This window comes from Megascapheus bottae, chromosome 29 (assembly GCF_031878675.1).
Source record: "Megascapheus bottae isolate mThoBot1 chromosome 29, mThoBot2.hap1, whole genome shotgun sequence".
NCBI classification, from domain to species: Eukaryota; Metazoa; Chordata; class Mammalia; order Rodentia; family Geomyidae; genus Megascapheus; species Megascapheus bottae.
In genome coordinates, this window is record NC_143537.1 from 11,728,403 (window position 1) to 11,748,257 (window position 19,855).

Here is a 19,855-nt window from a genome sequence, read left to right on the forward strand (position 1 = left end):
AGGGTCACATTTCATGCTACTAGGTGCTGTACTAGTTGGGCCACACACCCAGCTCTTTTTGTTTCACTTTTTTTTAATACTAGGTTTTATGTTTATGTCCATAATCCATCTTTATGTCCTTACTGAGGAGCTGACATCACAAGCAAAATGAACTGAGTACAGCTGTTGAATGAGATGCACTGTTGTGAATTTTTGCCTGGATAGCCATAAATCAAAATACTCTGTATGCAATCCTAGCTCTGTCTATAAAAGGTTGCAAATGTGAGCAGCCATTCCTCACTTTAATTTCTAACTATTTAATTATTTTACAAGTTAAATTTGGAGACAATGTATGCTTTTACTTTCATAGTTTCAAATTTCAAACCCCAAAAGCCAAAATTTTAACATTTGATTTCCCTGAGAGTAATTAATCAGATAAGATTTTAAAATATGAATTAGCTGTTTGGAAAAAAACCCAAAACTTTAAAAAATGTGTCCTTACCCATGTAACTCTGGATTTGGCACTTTGAAGAAAAAAATCTTAATACTCTTCTTTATGGAGAATGTATTCCACGAATGACCATTTTGATTGAGAGGAGAAAAGGCCAAGCTATACACAAACCCACCAAGGGAAGTTATGGTGTCTGTATCCCAACATTTGACCTGAAATGTTTCCACGGTGAAGAAAGCTTAGTTATAAAAAGGTGGAAAAGGCAGGCAAATAGGAAAAAGACAACAATATTCCAAAACAGTGGGATCAAAGAGTGGGTTAAAGATAGAATAATTGGGGCTGAGAGCATGGACTAGTGGTAGAGTGCTTGCCTAATGTGCAGGACGTCCTCAATATCACATGAACAGAAAAAAAGAAAGCTAGAAGTGGTGCTGAGGTCAAGTTGTAGAGCTCTAGCCTTGACGAAATTCCAAGGACAATGCCCAGGCCATGAGTTCAAGCCCAGCACTTGCAGTCGTTAAGGAAGATTTGGGTTGAACACCAGCCACACATTCAGAAAAGTTTGTGGACCTGAGGCTGTGTCCCTATTGATCTGTTTAGGCCTACAGTGACAACTGAAGCAGAGTCTCAGAGATTAAGATCCCAAGAGAATCAGGGAAATGCCTTTGCAAATGGGTGATAAGTGAACTACATTATTGTAGCCAAAGAAAAAGTTTGTGTGGTTGTTAGATGTTTTATATGATCTACAGTTTACAGTAAAATATTGCTCCTAAAATGGAATCCTGGCAACCCCTTGGTAAAATAGGCTAAGCTTTTCAGGTCCCTAGCTACTTTTATAGGCCACCAGCCATGTGGTTGGGCTTGGCCATACACAGGTGGCCAATGGAATTTCAACAGACTTGAGGGATGGCTGGGAAGACCACTGAAGCCTTTGCTGTTTGAACTGACCTATCATCTACTGGGATTCTTGTGCACTGCTCTGACAACAAAGGAAAGAGAGGGAGTTTTCTGGCAGGCTAAGGAGGTGGGTTGGGGGAGGAATTCTGGTAACTCCACCTGGTTAAGCTGCTCTTGTAATCTGAGCTGTTATCAGGGAATTTACAGCACTGAGTTGAGTCAAGTACTCCTTTGACCTGAAGATGGGAAATGCCTATAGGAGATGGATTTGGAGGGAAGTCAAGAAAGGGGTCCCTTCACAACCAAGCTGCTTTACAGAACTGACATTTGCAGTGCCCAGGACCTGAGTTCAAGCCCAGCACTGGGGGGGGGGGATTAAGAAAAAAGAATAGCACATAGAGTAGGCACTGGAACAGACATCTTTTAAAGAAAGAACCAGAACTGGGTGCCAGTGGCTCATGCCTGTAATTCTAGGTACTCACGAGGCTGAGATGTGAGGATTGCAGTTCAAGGCCAGCCTTGGCACAAAAGTCAGTGAGGCTTTCATCTCCTATTAGCCACCTGAAAACTGGCAAGTGGTACAGTGGCTCAAATGGGAGAGTGCTAGCCTTGGGCTGAAGAACTCAGTGCCAGTGCCCAGATCCAATGTTCAAGCCCTACAACCAACCAACCAACCAACAAATAAATAAATAAGTAAGTAAATAAAGGCAAGACATTAAACCTCAAAGGCATTCAATAAATTCTGTGTCATCTACCTGAGAAATCAGAACCTAGCCATTGAAATTTATCAATTGTCCTTTCACACTGTTATAGCACTGGTGATTTCACTTAGTAAACTGAGTGAAAGGCAAATATTACATGGTTTCTATCAAAAAGGGAAAAGATTTTCCTTCGTGTTATTACTGGATGTTTTTAGTATAATCACTCATAGGAAAGAGTTCTGGAACAAGCCAGTGAGAATGACTGACCCCTTATGATCCCACTCAAATTAGAAATCACTGTTCTATGAAGCTCGCTGAAACAAACCGCTTGTTAAATCTCTAGCCATTAATGTAGAAAGCAGCTGGGGGTCATCTTCAGTTTTCAAAGGATAATATTAAATAATTCTGGAATGACCTCCTGCTGATATGCTAAAGAGGGCCTATTTCCATGTCCAAGACTGGGTGAGAATCCACAGCAGCAGCTCACCTGTGTGAAGGAAGCACAAAAGCATTCACTCTCACAAGCAACATGGAACCAGTTATTGATGAATAAGGGTCTGAATTATTAGTTGTACAATAATTTCATTGTTCCTAGATTGTGTGTGTCAGGAGTAGGGATTGAACCCAGGATTCTTGCTCTTCCTTGGCTTTTTCCCTTATGGATGGTAGGCTCCCTGTTAACCATAACTCTCCTTCTGGGTTTTTCACTGCTGAACTGGAGACAATTCTTAATGGTATTTCCTGACTGGACTGGCCTTGCATCCTCAGATCCCAGCCTCCAGATTAGCTAGGATTACAGGCGTGAGCCACCGTGCCCAACTCAGACATTTATTTTTTTAAATCACGAAAATATTGCTTAAACCTAAAGGGATGCTTCAGAGACTGCAGTCCTCTTACATAAGCCTATGTAGCTAGAAAAACATGCAAGGATTCTAATATTTCCTTTATTCAAGGTAAATCTGCTAGAAAGAAGTGTTTCATTTTTTTTTTCTGAACTTGCAGTAGTGAGCTCAGCGTGAGAGTTTGTTTTTGTTGTTGTTTTGTTTTGGGGTTTTTCAGATTTTTTTTTAGCGAAAGTTGGTGTTCTTATTTCTAGAAGCACAACTCACTTCTGTCTTTTAGTAGTTAAAAATAAGTTTGAAATACTGCTCAACTATATTGCAATGGCAGATTTTGAACTGTGAGCCTCAGATCTCAGGCTGCTGAGTATTTTTCCTTTTTTTTTAGAAAGTTGTCATTGCTCCTTCATTTGATGGATATTTGAAGAGGATACAAATCTTTGGTTCTGAGTTGTACCTGAGTAGTAGAGGCCTCGGCAAACATGCTAGGCCTTGAAAGGGAGGGAGAGAGGGAGGGAGGGAGGGAGGGAGGGAGGGAGGAATCTTATTCTTCAGAGCATCTAAAAATTACTCTTTTAGAAGTAGGGGTCAAGAAAAAAATGGGTTTTACCAGATGGAAATTCTTTGAGCCTTTTTTGAATAATTCAGAGGCTCAAACTTTTTTTGCGGTGGGGGGGAGTCCTTGGTTTGAGCTCAGCGCCTGACCAGTGTCCTTGGACTTTCTCAAGAGTAGAGCCGCTCAGACATTTTATAGAAGGTTGGAATGAAACCCCTTTCATCTACATAGATACAAAAAGCTTGACCAAGTTTATAATTTCTAGAATAAGGTGGATGGCATTGTATAAGTGGCAGTGTGGCTCAAGTTGTAGAAGACTAACCTTGAGCTAAAGAGCTCAGAGATAGTGCCCAAGCCCTAGGGTCTTGCTGTTCCACATTGCTCCCCCCACCCTGCCCCCAAAAAACAAAAAAAGCAAAATTTGGTGCAAACTCTGACTGTGTTAGGGCCTGGTCTTTGTGAAAGAAGTCCAGTAGTCCTGGGCTTGAACTCAGGACCTGACCTCTGTCCTTGGCCTTTCTGTAGGGTAGAGCTTTATCACTTGAGTTACAGCACTAATTCTGGCTTTTCTATGAATATGGTACTGAGGAATTGCACCAGAGTTTTGGTGCACGCTAGGCAAGCATTCTACCACTAGGCCAAACTCCTGGCCCAGCAGCCTGCTTTTTAATAAGGACCCAGGATATAAATTCCTAAATTGTGGCTTCTCTATATTGGGCTAATCTCTTGGTCCTATCACATCATTGTTATAGGAAAGGCAAGTAAAGCACAGCAAATGCTCCCAGACTGTGCCCAAGCTCTGAGTTCAAGCCTCAGGACTAAAATTAAAGATGGCCGGGTGGGGACTTAAAATAAAAGGCAAAATTGAGAAACAACCAAAATAACAAAAAGCTCAAGGTTTCATGAATAGGCTGGGCATGGTGGCTTATGCCTATCATCCTAGCTTCTCAGGAGGCTCAGATGTGAGGATCAAGGTTCAAAGCCAGCCTATGTACAAAAGGACCTGAGACTCTTATCTCCATTTAACCTCTAAAACTGGAAGTGGGACTGGGGCTCAAGGGGTAGTGTGGTAGCCTTGAGCCAGAGAGCTTGGGACAGGGCCCAGGCCTAGAGTTCAAGTCCCATTACCCAAAAAAAATAGGAAATCACAAAATTTGCTGACTCCAAAAAAAAGGGGGGGCAAGGGTCCTTTCTTACTGTGGAATGGCACCTCACTACTCAGATAGTAGAAATGTGGTGCCCTCCAGCATGGGACGAGGGGATTTGACTCATAGAGAGACGGGGACGAACAGTACCCAGTCACGTTAAACCAAACAGGCATGCAAATCTCTCATTGGTCCTCGTTCAACCAGTGAGAAAACACAGAGACTCATGTAGTCCCACCCCAGGTAGCTGACCAATAGTTTTAAGCTGTGTCATCATGATCTAGGCGGATGATGGCTGCATTGCAAGCATACAAAATGAACCTATCGACGTGAGGGTTACCACTTACCCAAGCAGGAAGAATTAGTGGCTAAGTGATTTCCAGCAATTAACCAGTCATCTCCTCCCATAACCTTCCCTTACAAGAGACCTGCTTGAGCTGCGTTGAGAAACTCAATATGTGACTGATTTTTAACTTAATTTTCTATTAGGAGACATCCACTTTCCTCCACAGCCAAAGTCAAGCAGTCCTAGGCCATGCTCCTTAGCTTCCCTCCAGCCCCATTTCCAGGTTCACATCATGATTTCAACACAATTTCTCCATGCTGGATCTTTCACATTGTGACAGGACCTCGTGGGGGGAATTACCCACAACTCACACAACTTTTATATTTGGTTAGGTCTTTCTGGGAAAGGGGGAGGGATCCCACATTCCCTGATCTTGCCTGCAAACTGCTAGGGTCCAGTCCCCCAATATTAGGGTCTGAGATCAAAGGAACGAGTCTGACACAAAAGCAGGAGTTAAACAGAGTTTTATTCCATGCCTAGCATCGAGAATCACACTGACGGGTCAGGGCCATCTCTAAGATGTGAGTGAGAGAGCTACCTCGTCTAATCTCACAGGCCACTTTTATAGGCCACCAGCCATGTGTTTCTGCTTGGCCATATACAGGTGGCCAATGGCATCTCAACATACTTGAGTGATGGCTGGGAAACCACTCACACCATTGCTGTTTGGGCTTCTGATGCACTGCTCTGACGACAAAGGAAAGGGAGGGAGTTTCTTGGCAGGCTGAGGGCATAGGGTGGGGGAGGAATTCTGGTAACTTCACCTGGTTAAGCTGCTCTTGTAATCTGAGCTGTCATCAGGGAATTCACAGCCCCTGAGTTGAGTCAAGTTCTCCTTTGTCAAGAAGATGGGAAATGCCTATAGGGAATGGATTTTGGGGAAAGTCAAGCTGGTTCACAGAACTGACATTCGCAGTGCTCAGGCCCTGAGTTCAAGCCCACCCCTGGGGGGTAAAAAAATAGCACATACAGTAGGTACTGGAACAAACAACTTTTAAAGAAAGAACCAGATTTGGGTGCCAGTGGCTCATGCCTGTAATCTAAGCTACTCATGAGGCTGAGATGTGAGGATTGCAGTTAAAGGCCAGCCTGGGCAAAAAGTCAGTGAGGCTTTTATCTCCCATTAGCCACCTGAAAACTGGAAAGTGGTACTGTGGCTCAAGTGGGAGAGTGCTAGCCAATATTAGGGTCTGTGATCAAAGGAACGAGTCTGACAGAAAAGCAGGAGTTAAAGTTTTATTCCACACCTAGCATAGAGAATCATACTGACCGGTCAGGGACATCCGTAAGATGTGAGTGAGACAAGTCAAGACCAAGGGAACAAAAGGCACCTGCTATCTTTATTTGTTTTTATTTATTTTTTTGTTTGCCAGTCCTGGGCTTGGGCTCAGGGCCTGAGCACTCTCCTTGGACTTTCTCAAGGCTAGCACTCTACCACTTGAACCTCAGCACCACTTCCGGCTTTTTTCTAGGTATGTGGTACCGAGAAATCGAACCCGGGTCTTCATGCATGCTAGGCAAGCACTTTAACCACTAGGCCAAACTGTCAGTCCAGCACCTGGTATCTTTAATATGTGGCTATTAGATCCAAACAGTACAGGAGTGAGGACTCAATATTTGTACACCAAATGCTATGGATATGGTATTGGAAATATAAACAGAACTACATAGACATAAAAACCTATGACTCTATAGACATAATGTTTTATTACATAGATTCATATGTATCTATGATATACAAACCCTTAGCCTAATTTTGATTATGTTCTAAAAACTAAGTGCTATTGATTATATATAGAGATTCCTTTTGAATACTTGTTTGTTAATATGATGTAACAATCAATGTTACATCTAGAGCTCCCCATACTATTTTGTTTTCTGCTTGTTCTTACAATGCTTCAAGAGGCAAACAGTAACTTGAAGGAAAAAGTCACCACAGTTCCAAGATTGGAAGAGAAACTTTCCAGTATCTTCAGCCACACCTGGGACCGAGGTTCTGACAGTGGTGGATCCTCTGAAAGGAGCCCACTTCCACCAAGGTGCTGCCGTGCATTGTGGGAGTTGTAGTTTTAGGGCAGAGCAGAGACCTTGGTAGTGGAGGAAGTTTGTTTTGGGGCGGACTGGGAAAGCAGAAGATCCTTTTTGCGCCTGCGCATTCCCGCCCACAGCTTAGGGTTTTCCCTTTGAAATTTCCCACATGTGCCTCTTCTGCTTCCTGCTGGATTCCTCAGAAGACTCACATGGCGTTCTGTAGGTTGGAGTCCCCTGAGGCAGGCGCCCAGCTGTACTTGAACGGATCTCAGGCTGTGGAGCCCATGTCAGGTGGGGAGCCCATGTCAGGTGGGGAGCTGGGGCTGGGGCACGGAAGCAGAGTCGACCTGCACGTGTTCCTCCACTCGGGGTTCATGAGTGTCGCTGCCATCAGCTCTCGGGTCTCCTCCAGGTGCCAGAAACTGGCTCTGGACGCCGGGAGAGCAAGCTGGGCCCTGCAGACCAGGAGAAGCAGGAGCTGTGCATTTCCCTCCATGACTGAGAGAGAGTGCTGTGTCAGCCATGGGATGTTATCACTGTGCCCAGCTGGAGGACGAGCCAGGGCATGACTGTGGTGGAATTGTGGAAGGTCTTAGGACAGTGAGCTGGGATTGGGGTTCTGTGTTGTTTCTCAAGACATGTTTGCTCTGCTCCTGCTTTGTTGGCCTTCTTAGCTGGCCTGGCTTGAGTTCACGCAGGTGTGCACACGTCCTTGTGTCTGGAGTCATTGTTCATGGGATATTGGAGTAGTGTGTGCTGGTGCTGTGGTTTTAGGAATGGAGCCTAGAGATGTTTGAAAGACACCCTGTGACCAGGAGTCTCCCTCCTAAAGGACAGACTTCACCCACTCTGACAAGCCCTACAGAGCAGAGGAGAAAAGCACAGGAAGAGGAAGCCGGTTTTAGCTCTCCTTCCCTTAAGGAATCATTGGTTCTACTTCTGCAGAGCACAAAATGGACGTGGTAGTCTTTCTTCCAACATTCAGTCACTTGGTGATTTGGGAAGGTTTAGACCAACTTTCAGGAGGTGAGAGGAGCTGGGCCGAGGAATAAGCTGGAACCTAGTTATTAGAGGGGAACAGGAGACAAATGAAAGGATCTGTCTAGGCACTACTCCCTAATCCCATTTTTACTAGCTTATTGTGGCCACTCCCACAGTCATTTAGTACATGATCTCTCACATTTAATTCCAAATATCCCATCCTTGGACTTAATAATTCTAGTTCCTATATATTGGTTCTTGCTGGCATTTTAGGAAGTGTCACTCCGAGATCTTTGCCCTTTTAAGAAAAATTACAGAAGGAAATTTGAGGTAATGTATCTTGCTGAAGGTTTCATAATTTGTAGATTGTCCATATACTGAAGGTTTAGCTAGTATTCTCCATGTTTGACAATCTGCTCTAAGAAGTATAACCTGGGCAACGTGGCTCAGGCTTTTAATCCTAGCTACTCAGGAGGCTGAGATCTGAGCATCAAGGTTCAAAGCCAGCCTGGGCAGAAAAAGACCTGAGAAAAGACTATAATCTTCTGGTTCTTTGGCTCAGGATGTATGAGTTGGATTGAGACACGCCTTTGACCGGTATTTTCTGTTGCATCTTTATTAGGCCCTGTGTCTCCAGCAGGCTGGACAATGTTCTTCACTTGACTGTTTAGGAAAGTCAGCATTAAGGACTTGTATCATCTTTACTGATGGCCTTTTGACAAAAGCAGGTTAAATGACAAATTGCAAATCATTGCACAAGGGTTCTCTGAGTGTCTGAATATACAGCAATGTGCATTTTGATAGCCTTTATTGAAACATCATTACACAAGATTTACATATCAGATTCACTTCTCCTATATAAATTTGAGTGAAAAATACTGAGTTATAAATGCATGTTTCTTGTGGTATTTAGTATGTAAATAGATGAGGCAGTACACAAATGCAGTCCTTATATACCTTTGAATTTCTAAAAAAAATGTTTAAAAATGCCTCAATGCATTTTAATAAAAACTCATTTTTTTGTTTGTTTTTTTTTTGTTTTTTTTTTTGCCAGTCCTGGGCTTGAGCTCAGGGCTTGAGCACTGTCCTTGGACTTTCTCTACCACTTGAGCCTCAGCACCACTTCTGGCTTTTTGCTATGTATGTGGGGTACCGAGGAATCGAACCCGGGTCTTCATTCATGCTAGGCAAGCACTTTAACCACTAGGCCAAACTCCCAGCCCCATAAAAACCAGTTTTAATGAAGGTTTGATTTCCTTTTAGTTTCAATTAGTTAACTGTTTTATGTAGGAACATTTCTTTTGCTTTTTTCCAGTTCTGGACTTGAACTCAGGGCATGGACAGTGTCCTTGAGCATTTTCAAGGCTACAGCTGTACCACATGAGCCACAGCACCACTTCTGGCTTTTTTCTGTGCATGTTGTATCACGGAATCAAACCAGGGGCTTCATGCATGCCAGGCAAGCACTGTACCACGAGGCCACACTCCCCACCCAGGCAAACATTAGCTTTTATGAATTCTGTATATCTATTAATCTAGAGATGAATTGCTTGTATACTATCTACCTAACATCTAATGGACTGGATTCTTCTTTAGCAGAGAGTTTATTGCTATACTTGAGATATAAAAGAGTCTATAGAAGGCCTTATGCTTCTTCAGCCTAAATAGTCTGTGTTGTGCAGTAAAAAAATGGGGCAAAACCATACAGACTCTTTCCTAACCACCTCATTTGCTTTTTCTCCCAGCCATTCTTCCAGAATCTTCTGTTCATTGTCAAAAGAAAGAAAAAATGAGAAGATCTGTGGTGAGTTGCTTTTTGTCTGGGTTTTACCTTCCATTTTGTGAACCTACGGGGGTTGAAGATTTAAAAATATGAAGAGATAAAGATTATAAAATTTTACGTTCTGTATACATTGAGTGCTAATTTGCTTCCGGTTGTTTTTTTAATTTTTCTGATGTAAGAAAAAGTAAGCACACTTGTTATGGGATTCAGTGACAATGGGGAAGTGACTTCTCATGGAAGGTTTACTAGCAGAGAGTGAGACATCACATCCCCACGAGTAACATAAATAAATGTAGCTTAATGAAGTACTAGTGGAGCAGCTGAAATAGTGTGTCCACACACAACTTCAAGTGTGCTGGAGGAGAGATAAAGCTGCATGTATACAACTTTCTCTCCATACATGCTTCTGGGACAGTTTTGTGGTTTGTGAAAATTAGGCTACATGTGTCCCTTTTTATTTTTCTTATTCTCAATCCCTCTTCCTTCCTTCTTTTGTTTCTTCCTTCTTTCCTTTTCTTTTCTTGTTTTTTGGCCAATCCTGGGGCTTGGACTGTGGGCCTCAGCTCTGTCCTTGGGCTCTCGTCAAGGCTAGCACTCTACCACTTGAGCCACAGCACCACTTCTGGCTTTTTTGTGTATGGCATACTGTCTGAGGAATCCAGTCTGGGTCTTCCTCCATGCTAGGCAAGCACTCTACCACTAGGCTATGCTTCTGGTCCCACCACTGTCATATGTCTCACCTTTTTCTTTTCTTCAAATGATCTTCTTTTGACTTCACTTTGTGCAGTTTTTTTCTGTGCATGTGATATTGAGGAATTGAACTCAGTTCTTCGCGTATGCTCAGTAGGCAAGCACTCTACCAGTGGGCCAAACTCCCTGTCAGGAACTAGTTTTCCTTATTGATCAATTTTCCTTTGGCTCATAGAATTGACATTTTATTTTCTTTCTTTCTTACCTTTTTTTTTTCTTTGCATCCCTGAGGATGTGGTACTGGTGAATCGAACCTGGGTTTTTATGTATGCTAGGCAGACACTAGGGCAAACCCCAGCCAGAATTGACTTTTTTTTTTTACATTTATTTATTTGTTTATTTATGTATTTATTTATTCATTTATTTTGCCAGTCCTAGGCCTGAGATCAGGGCCTGAGCACTATCCTTGCACTTTCTCAAGGGTAGAGCTTTTTTTTTTTTCTATTTATGTGGTACTGAGGTATCGAACCTGGGCCTCGTGCACATGAGGCAAGGACTTTTCCACTAGGCCAAACTACCGGCCCTGTTTTTTATTTTTTGTGGGTCATGTGACTTGAACTGAACCTGGGTACTGGCCCTGAACTTATTAGCTCAAGCCTTAAATCCTACTCCTGGGCTTGGGCATTGTCCCAGAGCTCTTCAGCTAGAGGCCACTGCCCTACCCTGGAGCCAATCCACTTACTGTTTTCTTTAGGTTAATTGGAGATGAAAGACTCTGGTCCATTTGTTCAGGGCTGTCTCTGGACCTTGATCTCAGATATCAGCCCTCCTGAATTGCTACGTTTACAGGCAGGAGCCATCTGGCCTGGCCAGAACTGACATTTTTCTTACCCAATATATAGGAAAATCGTTGCAAATTATAAACTGAGACACTTTTTTCTTTTCTTTTTTTTTTTTTTTTTGCTATTTCTGGGCTTGAGCTCAGGGCCTGAGCACTGTCCTGGGCCTGAGCACTGTCCTTGGACTTTTTCAAGGCTAGAGCTCTACCACATGAGTCTGAGCAATACTTCCGACTTTTTACTACATATGTGGTACTGAGGAATTGAACCCATGTGTTTGTGCATTCTAGGCAAGCACTCTACCACTAGGCCAAACTCGGGGCCCCAGAGTTCCTTTTAAGCATGTCTTTTGAGACTTTGCTTTTTACCATTGCAACTTTTATTATGCACATGTTTGATGTATTCGTTATTATAAATGGTCTGTAGCTGTGGTCATACAATTTGTACTGATGTTTATTTCCTTTCATATTCCCACCATTTGTATTTTTCCTTATGGACTTTTGCTTAGGATATCTTTGTACTTGTTTTTTGTATATTTACTATAGATCTCTTTTGACTGATTATTAAGGTAATAATAGTTCAAAGACTGCCTGTTTAGTACAGATGCCAAAGCTTTTAAAATATATTGGTTCCATTGCTCTGTGCATCTGTGCAATTCACAAATATACAGGGCCTAGTATATTCCTTTGAAAAGGCTATTTATTATGTAGTAGCTATAATCTAGTCTGATAGTTTGACTGTTTTCTTCATACAGAATTAACTAGAAATTTTATTTATTTATTTAGTGTTTTGCCTGTCCTGGGTTTGAGCTCGGGGTCTGAGCACAGTCCTTTGACTTTCTCAAGGCTGGAGCTCTACCACTCTACCCTCAGCACCACATCGGCTCTTTTCTATGTATGTGGTACCGTGGAATTGAACCTGGGTCTTTGTGCATGCTAGGCAAACACTCTACTACCATCAGGCCAAACTCATAGCCCTACTAGAAATTTTATGCGCAGAACAAGGCCATCCTCAGGCTAATGCCTAGAGTTTCAGAAGAAGTTAAGCATGCATAAAATATTTTTGTTATTCTATAGAACTGCAAGTAAATAAATGTCCTGCCCAGTCTTATTCTTGGTCATGGCAGAAATAGGAAATGTACATGATGACTGTACTTCACTGTAGTATTACTGTAAAAGTGTGCAATATTCTCACAGTGCCAGTATATGACATACAATATAGTTACTTTTCAATGAAATAATTCCATCTATAATGTGAATCCATTGCCCATTTTTTTCTGTTGAGTAATTATTTGAACTCAGGGCCTCATGTTTAGCAAGTATATACAATATTAATGAATCTATATTACCAATCCATATGCAATATAAATGAATCTATATCTCTAATCTGTATACTTTGTTTTTAATGCACTTAGGTATTTATATATTGAATCTTCACGCATTAGGAATCATGAATATGGTGCTATAAGTTTCCCTTCTACAAATCCTTTCAGAGAAGTTACATAAAATATATTGTCTATACATTCCTTTATAATTACCTAAACATTAACTATTTTAATTACCTTGTCTTGGGTATATGACTATGTTGGCATGGTTTGTTATTTTTCTGAAGCATGATCAATTAAAATTTAGATGACCTATTAGTGAATGATCTTATCCGGAAATTATCAATGTACTTTTTTTTTGCCAGTCCTGGGTTTAGAACTCAGATCCTGGGCAATGTCCTTAGGCTTTCTCAAGCCTAGGACTCTAGCAATTGTGGTACCAAGAATTTGAACCCAGGGCTTCATGCATTCTAGGCAAGCACTGTACCACTATGCTACACTCCTGGCCCATGAGTTCCATTCTTTTTTTTTTATTTCCATTAGCTACATTCTTGAGTATTGTCACTCACTTCAGCATTCCCTTGGACACTCTACTTGTCACATATGTCTTAATGGCATATGTATTCCATGTGATGTCCTGAATCTGTTCTGATTGCTTATGAGAGCTTTTTATAAAAGAATAAATTAGGATATTCAGTGAGGAAGACTATGAAAATATGGAAAAATAAGTTGTTTACTTCATGGTTACCCTGAGAAGTAGTAAATTTTATCATATTAAGCTAAAGACACTTTTTCAGACACCTATGTATAATTAATTTCATCAATCCAGGTTATTAACTCCTTAGAAGTTACTCTGTCTCTAATGCTAGCAGCAGAACTTTTGTATTACTAATTACTAAGTTAATATAGAGATAAATATTTCTCTTAATTTGTCTGTATCTTACTGTATAGATAACAGAGTAAGCTCCACACATTTGATGTAAGATAAACCGTATATATACAAGAGTGAATTTCCAGACTTGGTATTCTTTTGCCTCACGGTTAATGACTTGATGGAAATGTGCTGTTACAGAAGCTGGTGTCATTTGATGATGTGGCTGTGGACTTCAGCTGGCAGGAGTGGCAGATCCTGAACATTGCCCAGAGAACCATGTATAGGGATGTCATGGTAGATACCTACAGCAACTTGGTGTCCTTGGGTGAGCAAAAATCATAATAATGTAGACGGTCATTGTCATGTTTTGTAGTGAATAATATTTGTGTTATTGGAGTGTAAGATTTCAGGCTGCAGGATTTATACTCTAAATCAGGCACTGGTTGTGGTGCTTCACTCCTGTAATCTCAGCTCCTTAGGGGCTGAAATCTGAGAATTTGGGGTTGAAGTCATCCATGGAAGAAAAATCCTCATGAGGCTCTTATCTCCAATTAACTACTCAAGACTGGAAGTGGTTCCTGGACTCAAACTGATAGAATTGTAGCTTGAAGCAAAAGATCTGAGTTCATGCCACACAATCAATTAGCCAACTAAATGCAAAGTTCTGGGCTAGTCAACCATGCAACCAGTGAGATAAGAGAAACAAGATTAGGATCAGCCTTGTGAACAATATGTGTGACATCCTAGAGCAGTGATGACCCAGCATGAGCAATAGTTCTCCACTACTTCTTATTAGCAGGGCACTGTTTTGCTAAACCTCCATTGATTGCCAAGCTGGAGCAAGGTACAGAACCATGGGGAGCCTCTGACAAGAACTTCACAGGTGAGTGACATCATGATACAGAGTGATGCTGAGGCCTGTACTCAGAGGATAAGTTCTTCTTGTGCTGTATGGAGCAATAATATTGCTGATTTCCCTGGGTCCTGTGTGTGTCAGAAAGCTAGGTGATTCTTTGTGTCAAAGGCCTGTGAAACAAGAATTCATATGGAGATCTACTAATTTCTCTGTGACAGTAAAGTTAGCAATTTCTTTCTTGTTGTGGAAGTCACTATGGAACAAAAAGAATAAAGTGAATAATGAAGAAAATGAGATTTCATTTTCTACCAGGTGCTGGTGGCTCACACCTGTAATTGTAGCTGCTCGGAAGGCTCAGATCTGCGGACCTCATTTCAAAGCCAGCCCCGGAATTAAAGTTCTTTAGACGCTTCTCTTTAAATAACTCTCAGAAAGCTGAAAGTGATCCTATGGCTCAAAGTGTCAGTGCACTAGTGTTGGTTGAAGAGCTCAGGGAGAATTTCCAGGCCCTGAGTTCAAGTCCCACAACTAACAAAAAGAGAAACAAAGTAGGAAGCTGCATGTGTGAGCAAATAAGGGATACATCAGGGCTGTTCTAATCTGAAAACCAAAATAGTGTATCAGTGGTGGGCAGAGACTGAGATCCAGAACCAAAGCTTTTAGTCTAGTGAGGATGATTAACTAGATGGTGAGCTGGAGTATCCTTGGTTTTCCATGGTTCTGAGGAGCAGCAGTGTTAGGAAAGGAATTTGATGAAACTTTGTCGAAGATAGAGAAACACAATTTAAAATTCCCATAGATACCTAAATTAATTCTTAAAGAGAAATTAGAACTGAATGTATAGACAATTAGGTGAAAAGCAGAGAGTCACATAATGGTTCAAAAACAAAGCAGCATGATGTATTAATCCTTTCAAAAGTAAATGTAAAGAAAGCGGCTTTTCTCTCATGATCAAGCTAATAATATTTGAAAAAAAAATAGTAAAAGACGAGGTAAGTGGACCGGGAGTTTAGCCTAGTGGTTAAAGTGCTTGCCTAGCATGCATGAAGACCCGGGTTCGATTCCTTGGTACCACGTATAGAAAAAAGCTAGAAGTGATGCTGAGGCTCAAGTGGTAGAGCTCTAGCCTTGAGAAAGTCCAAGGACAGTGCTCAGGCCCTGCGCTCAAGCCCAGGACTGGCAAAAAAAAAATGAATAAAGGAAACACTGAAAAACATTTTTCTCTGTAAAATATCAGTATTACTTAATTAATACACTAGAGAGATAAGCATATATTTCCCTGTGGTTGTTTTTTTTGTTCGTTTCGGTTTTTTGCCAGTCCTTGGGACTGAACTCCGGGCCTGAGCAGTATCCTTGGACCATCCTCAAGGTTAGTGCTCTGCCACTTGGGCCACAGCACCAGTTCTGGCTTTTCTATATATGTGGTACTAAGGAATCTCACCCCGGTCTTTGTGCATGCTAGGCAAGCACTCTATCACTAGGCCAAATTCCCGGCCCAAGAAAAGCATACATTTCTCATAAATCAATTCCTACTTTTGCCGGAGCCAGCCGACAACGAATTGGGATTCCTGAAATAGGGGGTAAGGACTAAGAAAATAGAAAGGAGACAAACAGATGGGGTTCGGGAGGACTACAGCCTAAGTCAGCAGCCCAAGACTCCAGATAGCCATGAGCCCAACACTGTAGTCCAGTTTATTTCAAGTTCTGACCTTAAAGATTCTTTTTAAAACTAGGGAACTGCCAGGGGCTACATTCATACAAAACAGCAATCAAGTCACCATTAGGTTAAATGAGAAGCAATTAACATTGCCCAAGGTAACTGACGTCACAGGGGCTAAGGTCACTGGCCCCACAGTTGGCCCCCCGACATACTTTGACATTTTAAAAGCTCTTAACAGTTAGGATGGGAGAAAATGTCTTTACCTTTACATTACAGAATCTTTGGTTCTCATTTGTATTTGTTTTCTATGACTCCTTCTAGATGTCCAAAAGATGGAAGCCATGATTCAAACCTGTGAGGAAAATCCAGATGAATGTGTGTGTGAAGTAGAAAGCATGAATAGTAACACAGTGGAGGAAAGAGTGAGATTAGTACCAACTTTTAAGTTGACTTCAAATCGTAAGCCAGAGCTGATTAGGAATAAACAGGAATCCTTAGGGCTGAGGACTGACAAGCTCAATGAGTGTCAGAGCATGCTTCTCTCCACTAAGCCAGATGAGATGCATGCTGCATACAGGGCTGCTGTGTCTCCTGCAGTTGAACAATCCCTCAGATATTCTGAGCATTTCACTCAAAATGATGAAAGTCCAGATGAGCTGCAGTATTTTAAATATGGTGGAGAAGGAAAGGTATTAAACTCAGAGGCCATATCATTTAGACATAATTCTGTTGATGGGGGAGAGCCCTCTCAAAACCATAATGAATACAAAGAAGACTATGATAGGCCTGTTCTCCTTGCCCACCAGATATATCAGGAAGGAAGGAAAACACCTGAAGGTACTGTATGTGGAAGAAGATTGTCCTTAAGACCTACAGTCACTGCACATGAGAAAATGTGCACAGAGGAGAATCCATGTGGTAAATGTGAGGATTGTTCAAGAAAGAAAATATCCATTACAATACCTCAGAGCAAATATTCAGAGGTGCAATCCAATGAGTACAGCCAGTATGCAAAATCTGTTTCTCAGAAGTTACACCCCGCTTCCCAAACTCAAACACCCACCGAAGAGAAACCTTCTGGATATGAAGGACGTAGGAAAATTTCCACCCAGGTGTCAGTTCTGAGCAGACACCAGAGAACTCATACAGAAAAGAAACCTTATGAATGCAACCAATGTGGAAAGACCTTGAAGAGGAAGTCAAATCTTGTTGAGCATAATAGAATTCACACCGGTGAGAAACCTTATAAGTGTAGAGAATGTGAAAAGTCTTTCAGACACAAGTCAAATCTCTGTTCCCATATGCGAACACACACAGAAAAAAAACCTTTTGAATGTAAGGAATGTGAAAAATCCTTCAGAAACAAGAATGATTTCCAAAGGCACTGGAGAATACACACAGGAGAGAAACCTTATGAATGCACAACATGTGGAAAGTACACCTCAATTTTCATCAGAGAACACACACAGGAGAGAAACCCTTTGAATGTAAGAATTGTAACAAGTCCTTCTCCTGCAAAAAAAGTCTCAAAATACATACAAGAATTCACACAGGAGAGAAACCTTATGAATGTAAACAGTGTGGAAAGACCTTCAGGCAGAAGTGAAATTTCAGTAAACATAGGAGAATTCACACACATCAGATACTTTAGGAATAATAAATGTGGAAAATCTTTCTACTAGATAAGAACTCAGTTTTCATCAGAGAACCCATGCAAGAAAGAACCCTTAGATTATAAAGGACCACTGTCTTTTAAGCAGAGGTCACACCTCCTGCATTAGAAAAACCATTTGGGATCAAGGCCTTATGAATGCAGGAAGGCACAGCTCACAACTCATTTACATACAAGAGAGAAATACTATGAATGAAACAAATGTGGAAAGTTTCTCAAGAAGATGACATACCTCAGCTTTCATCAGAGAACACACAAAGAGAAGAAACCATATGAATTAAAAGTTCTTCACCAAAAAAATATAGATCAATGTTCTAGAATACACACAGGAGAGGGAGAATTTACCTTAGTGACAGAGTGCTTACTTAGCAGAGAGTGCTAGCCATGGGCCAAAGAACTCATGGACTTCACCCATATCCAGAGTTAAAGCCTACAACCTACCAAAAAAAAAAAAAAAGGCTAGGGCCGGGAGTTTGGCCTAGTGGTTAAAGTGCTTGCCTAGCATGCATGAAGACCCGGTTCGATTCCTCAGTACCACATACATAGAAAAAAGCCAGAAGTGGTGCTGAGGCTCAAGTGGTAGAGCTCTAGCCTTGAGAAAGTCCAAGGACAGTGCTCAGGCCCTGAGCTCAAGCCCAGGACTGGCAAAAAAAAAAAAAGGCTAATAAAATTTCCGAGGCTTCCAATAAATTCTATTTTATATATTTGAGAAATCAGAAGCTAGCCATTGAAATTGATCAATTATCTTTTCACTCTGGTATAGCACTGGTGATTTCACTCAATAACGTGAGTAGGGAAGATAGCATCAACACAAGAGAAAGATAAATATTGAATGGTTTCTGTCTAAAAGGCAAGGTATTTTCCTTCCCGTGATTACTGGATGTTTTTAGTACAATCCCTCATAGGAAGCAGTTTTGGAACAGGCCAGGGAGAATGACTGACCCCTTTTGATCCCACTCAAATTAGAAATCACTATTCTATGAAGCTCACTTAAACAAACCACTTCTTACATTCTAGCCATTGATGTAGAAAGTAGCAGCTGGTGGTCACCTTCAGTTTTTAAAGAACATACATTAAACAATTCTGGAATGAACTTCTTGTGCTGATGTGCTAAAGTGGGTGTACTTCCATGTCTAAGACTGGGTGAGAACCCAGAGCAGCAGCTCACCTGTGTGAAGGAAGCACAAAAGCATTCACTCTCTCACAAGCAACATGGAGTTAGTGATGAGTACAGGTCTGAGTTCTTAGTTGTACAATAATTTCATTGTTCCTCATTTGTGTGTCAGGAGTAGGGATTGAACCCAGGATTCTTGCTCTTCTTAGTTGTACAATAATTTCATTGTTCCTCGTTTGTGTGTCAGGAGTAGGGATTGAACCCAGGATTCTTGCTCTTCCTTGGCCTTTTCCCTTATGGATGATAGGCTGCCTGTTAAACATACTTGTACTTCTGGGTTTCTCACTGCTGAAATGGAGACAAGTTTCATGGTATTTCCTGCCTGGGCTGGCCTTGAATCCTGATCCTCAAATGACAGCCTCCAGAGTAGCTTACAGTCCTGAGCCACCATACCTAACTCAGACATTTTTTTTTTAATCAGGTAAGTATTACTTAAATCTCAAAGGATGCTTCAGAGAATGCAGTCCTCTTACTTAAGCCTATGTAACTAGAATAAGAGGCAAGTGTTTGGCACATCACATCAAGGAAATGAAATGCTACAAAAGGCTTACCTCGTGGTCCATTGCTCAGTTCCTGGTTTTGGCAATCCAACTTGCCTGTCACCTTGTGGGTGGCTATTGTGAAAGGAGTTGCTTTCCTGATTGTTGCCTCATTCCTCTCACTGTTGGCGTAGAGGAAGGCAGTTGATTTTTGAGGGTTAATTTTATATCCTGCTACCCTTCCAAAGTTTTGAATCAGCTCAAGGAACTTTGGAGTAGAGTCTATAGGATTCTTTAAATACAAGATCATGGCATCTGCAAAGACGGAAAGTTTTACTTCCTCTTTCCCTATTTGGATCCCATTTATGCTTGCTTCTTGCCTCATTGCACTGGCTAGGAATTCTAAAACTATGTTAAAGAGGAGTGGAGAGAGTGGGCATCCTTGTCTCGTTCCTGATTTTAGAGGGAATGGCTTTAGCTTTTTGCCGTTAAGTATAATACTAACTGTGAGTTTGTCATACACAGCCTTTATTATATTGAGGAATGTTCCATGGATTCCTAATTTCTCCAGAGCTTTT

The 19,855-nt window shown here is 41.5% G+C and overlaps 1 protein-coding gene across 1 annotated transcript in view; it reads left to right on the top strand.

Annotated features, from left to right (window-relative positions):
* Positions 1-7,467: 7,467 nt before the first annotated feature.
* The window catches only part of LOC150044763 (zinc finger protein 717-like), a 59,426-nt gene continuing 47,038 nt past the window's right edge, over positions 7,468-19,855 (top strand). The window contains exons 1-5 of the mRNA XM_090321161.1: positions 7,468-7,545; positions 8,200-8,256; positions 13,635-13,761; positions 14,236-14,319; positions 16,274-17,185. Of these exons, the coding sequence (XP_090177287.1) occupies positions 7,468-7,545; positions 8,200-8,256; positions 13,635-13,761; positions 14,236-14,319; positions 16,274-17,185 (1,258 nt within the window). The remainder of the gene's footprint in view (positions 7,546-8,199; positions 8,257-13,634; positions 13,762-14,235; positions 14,320-16,273; positions 17,186-19,855) is intronic.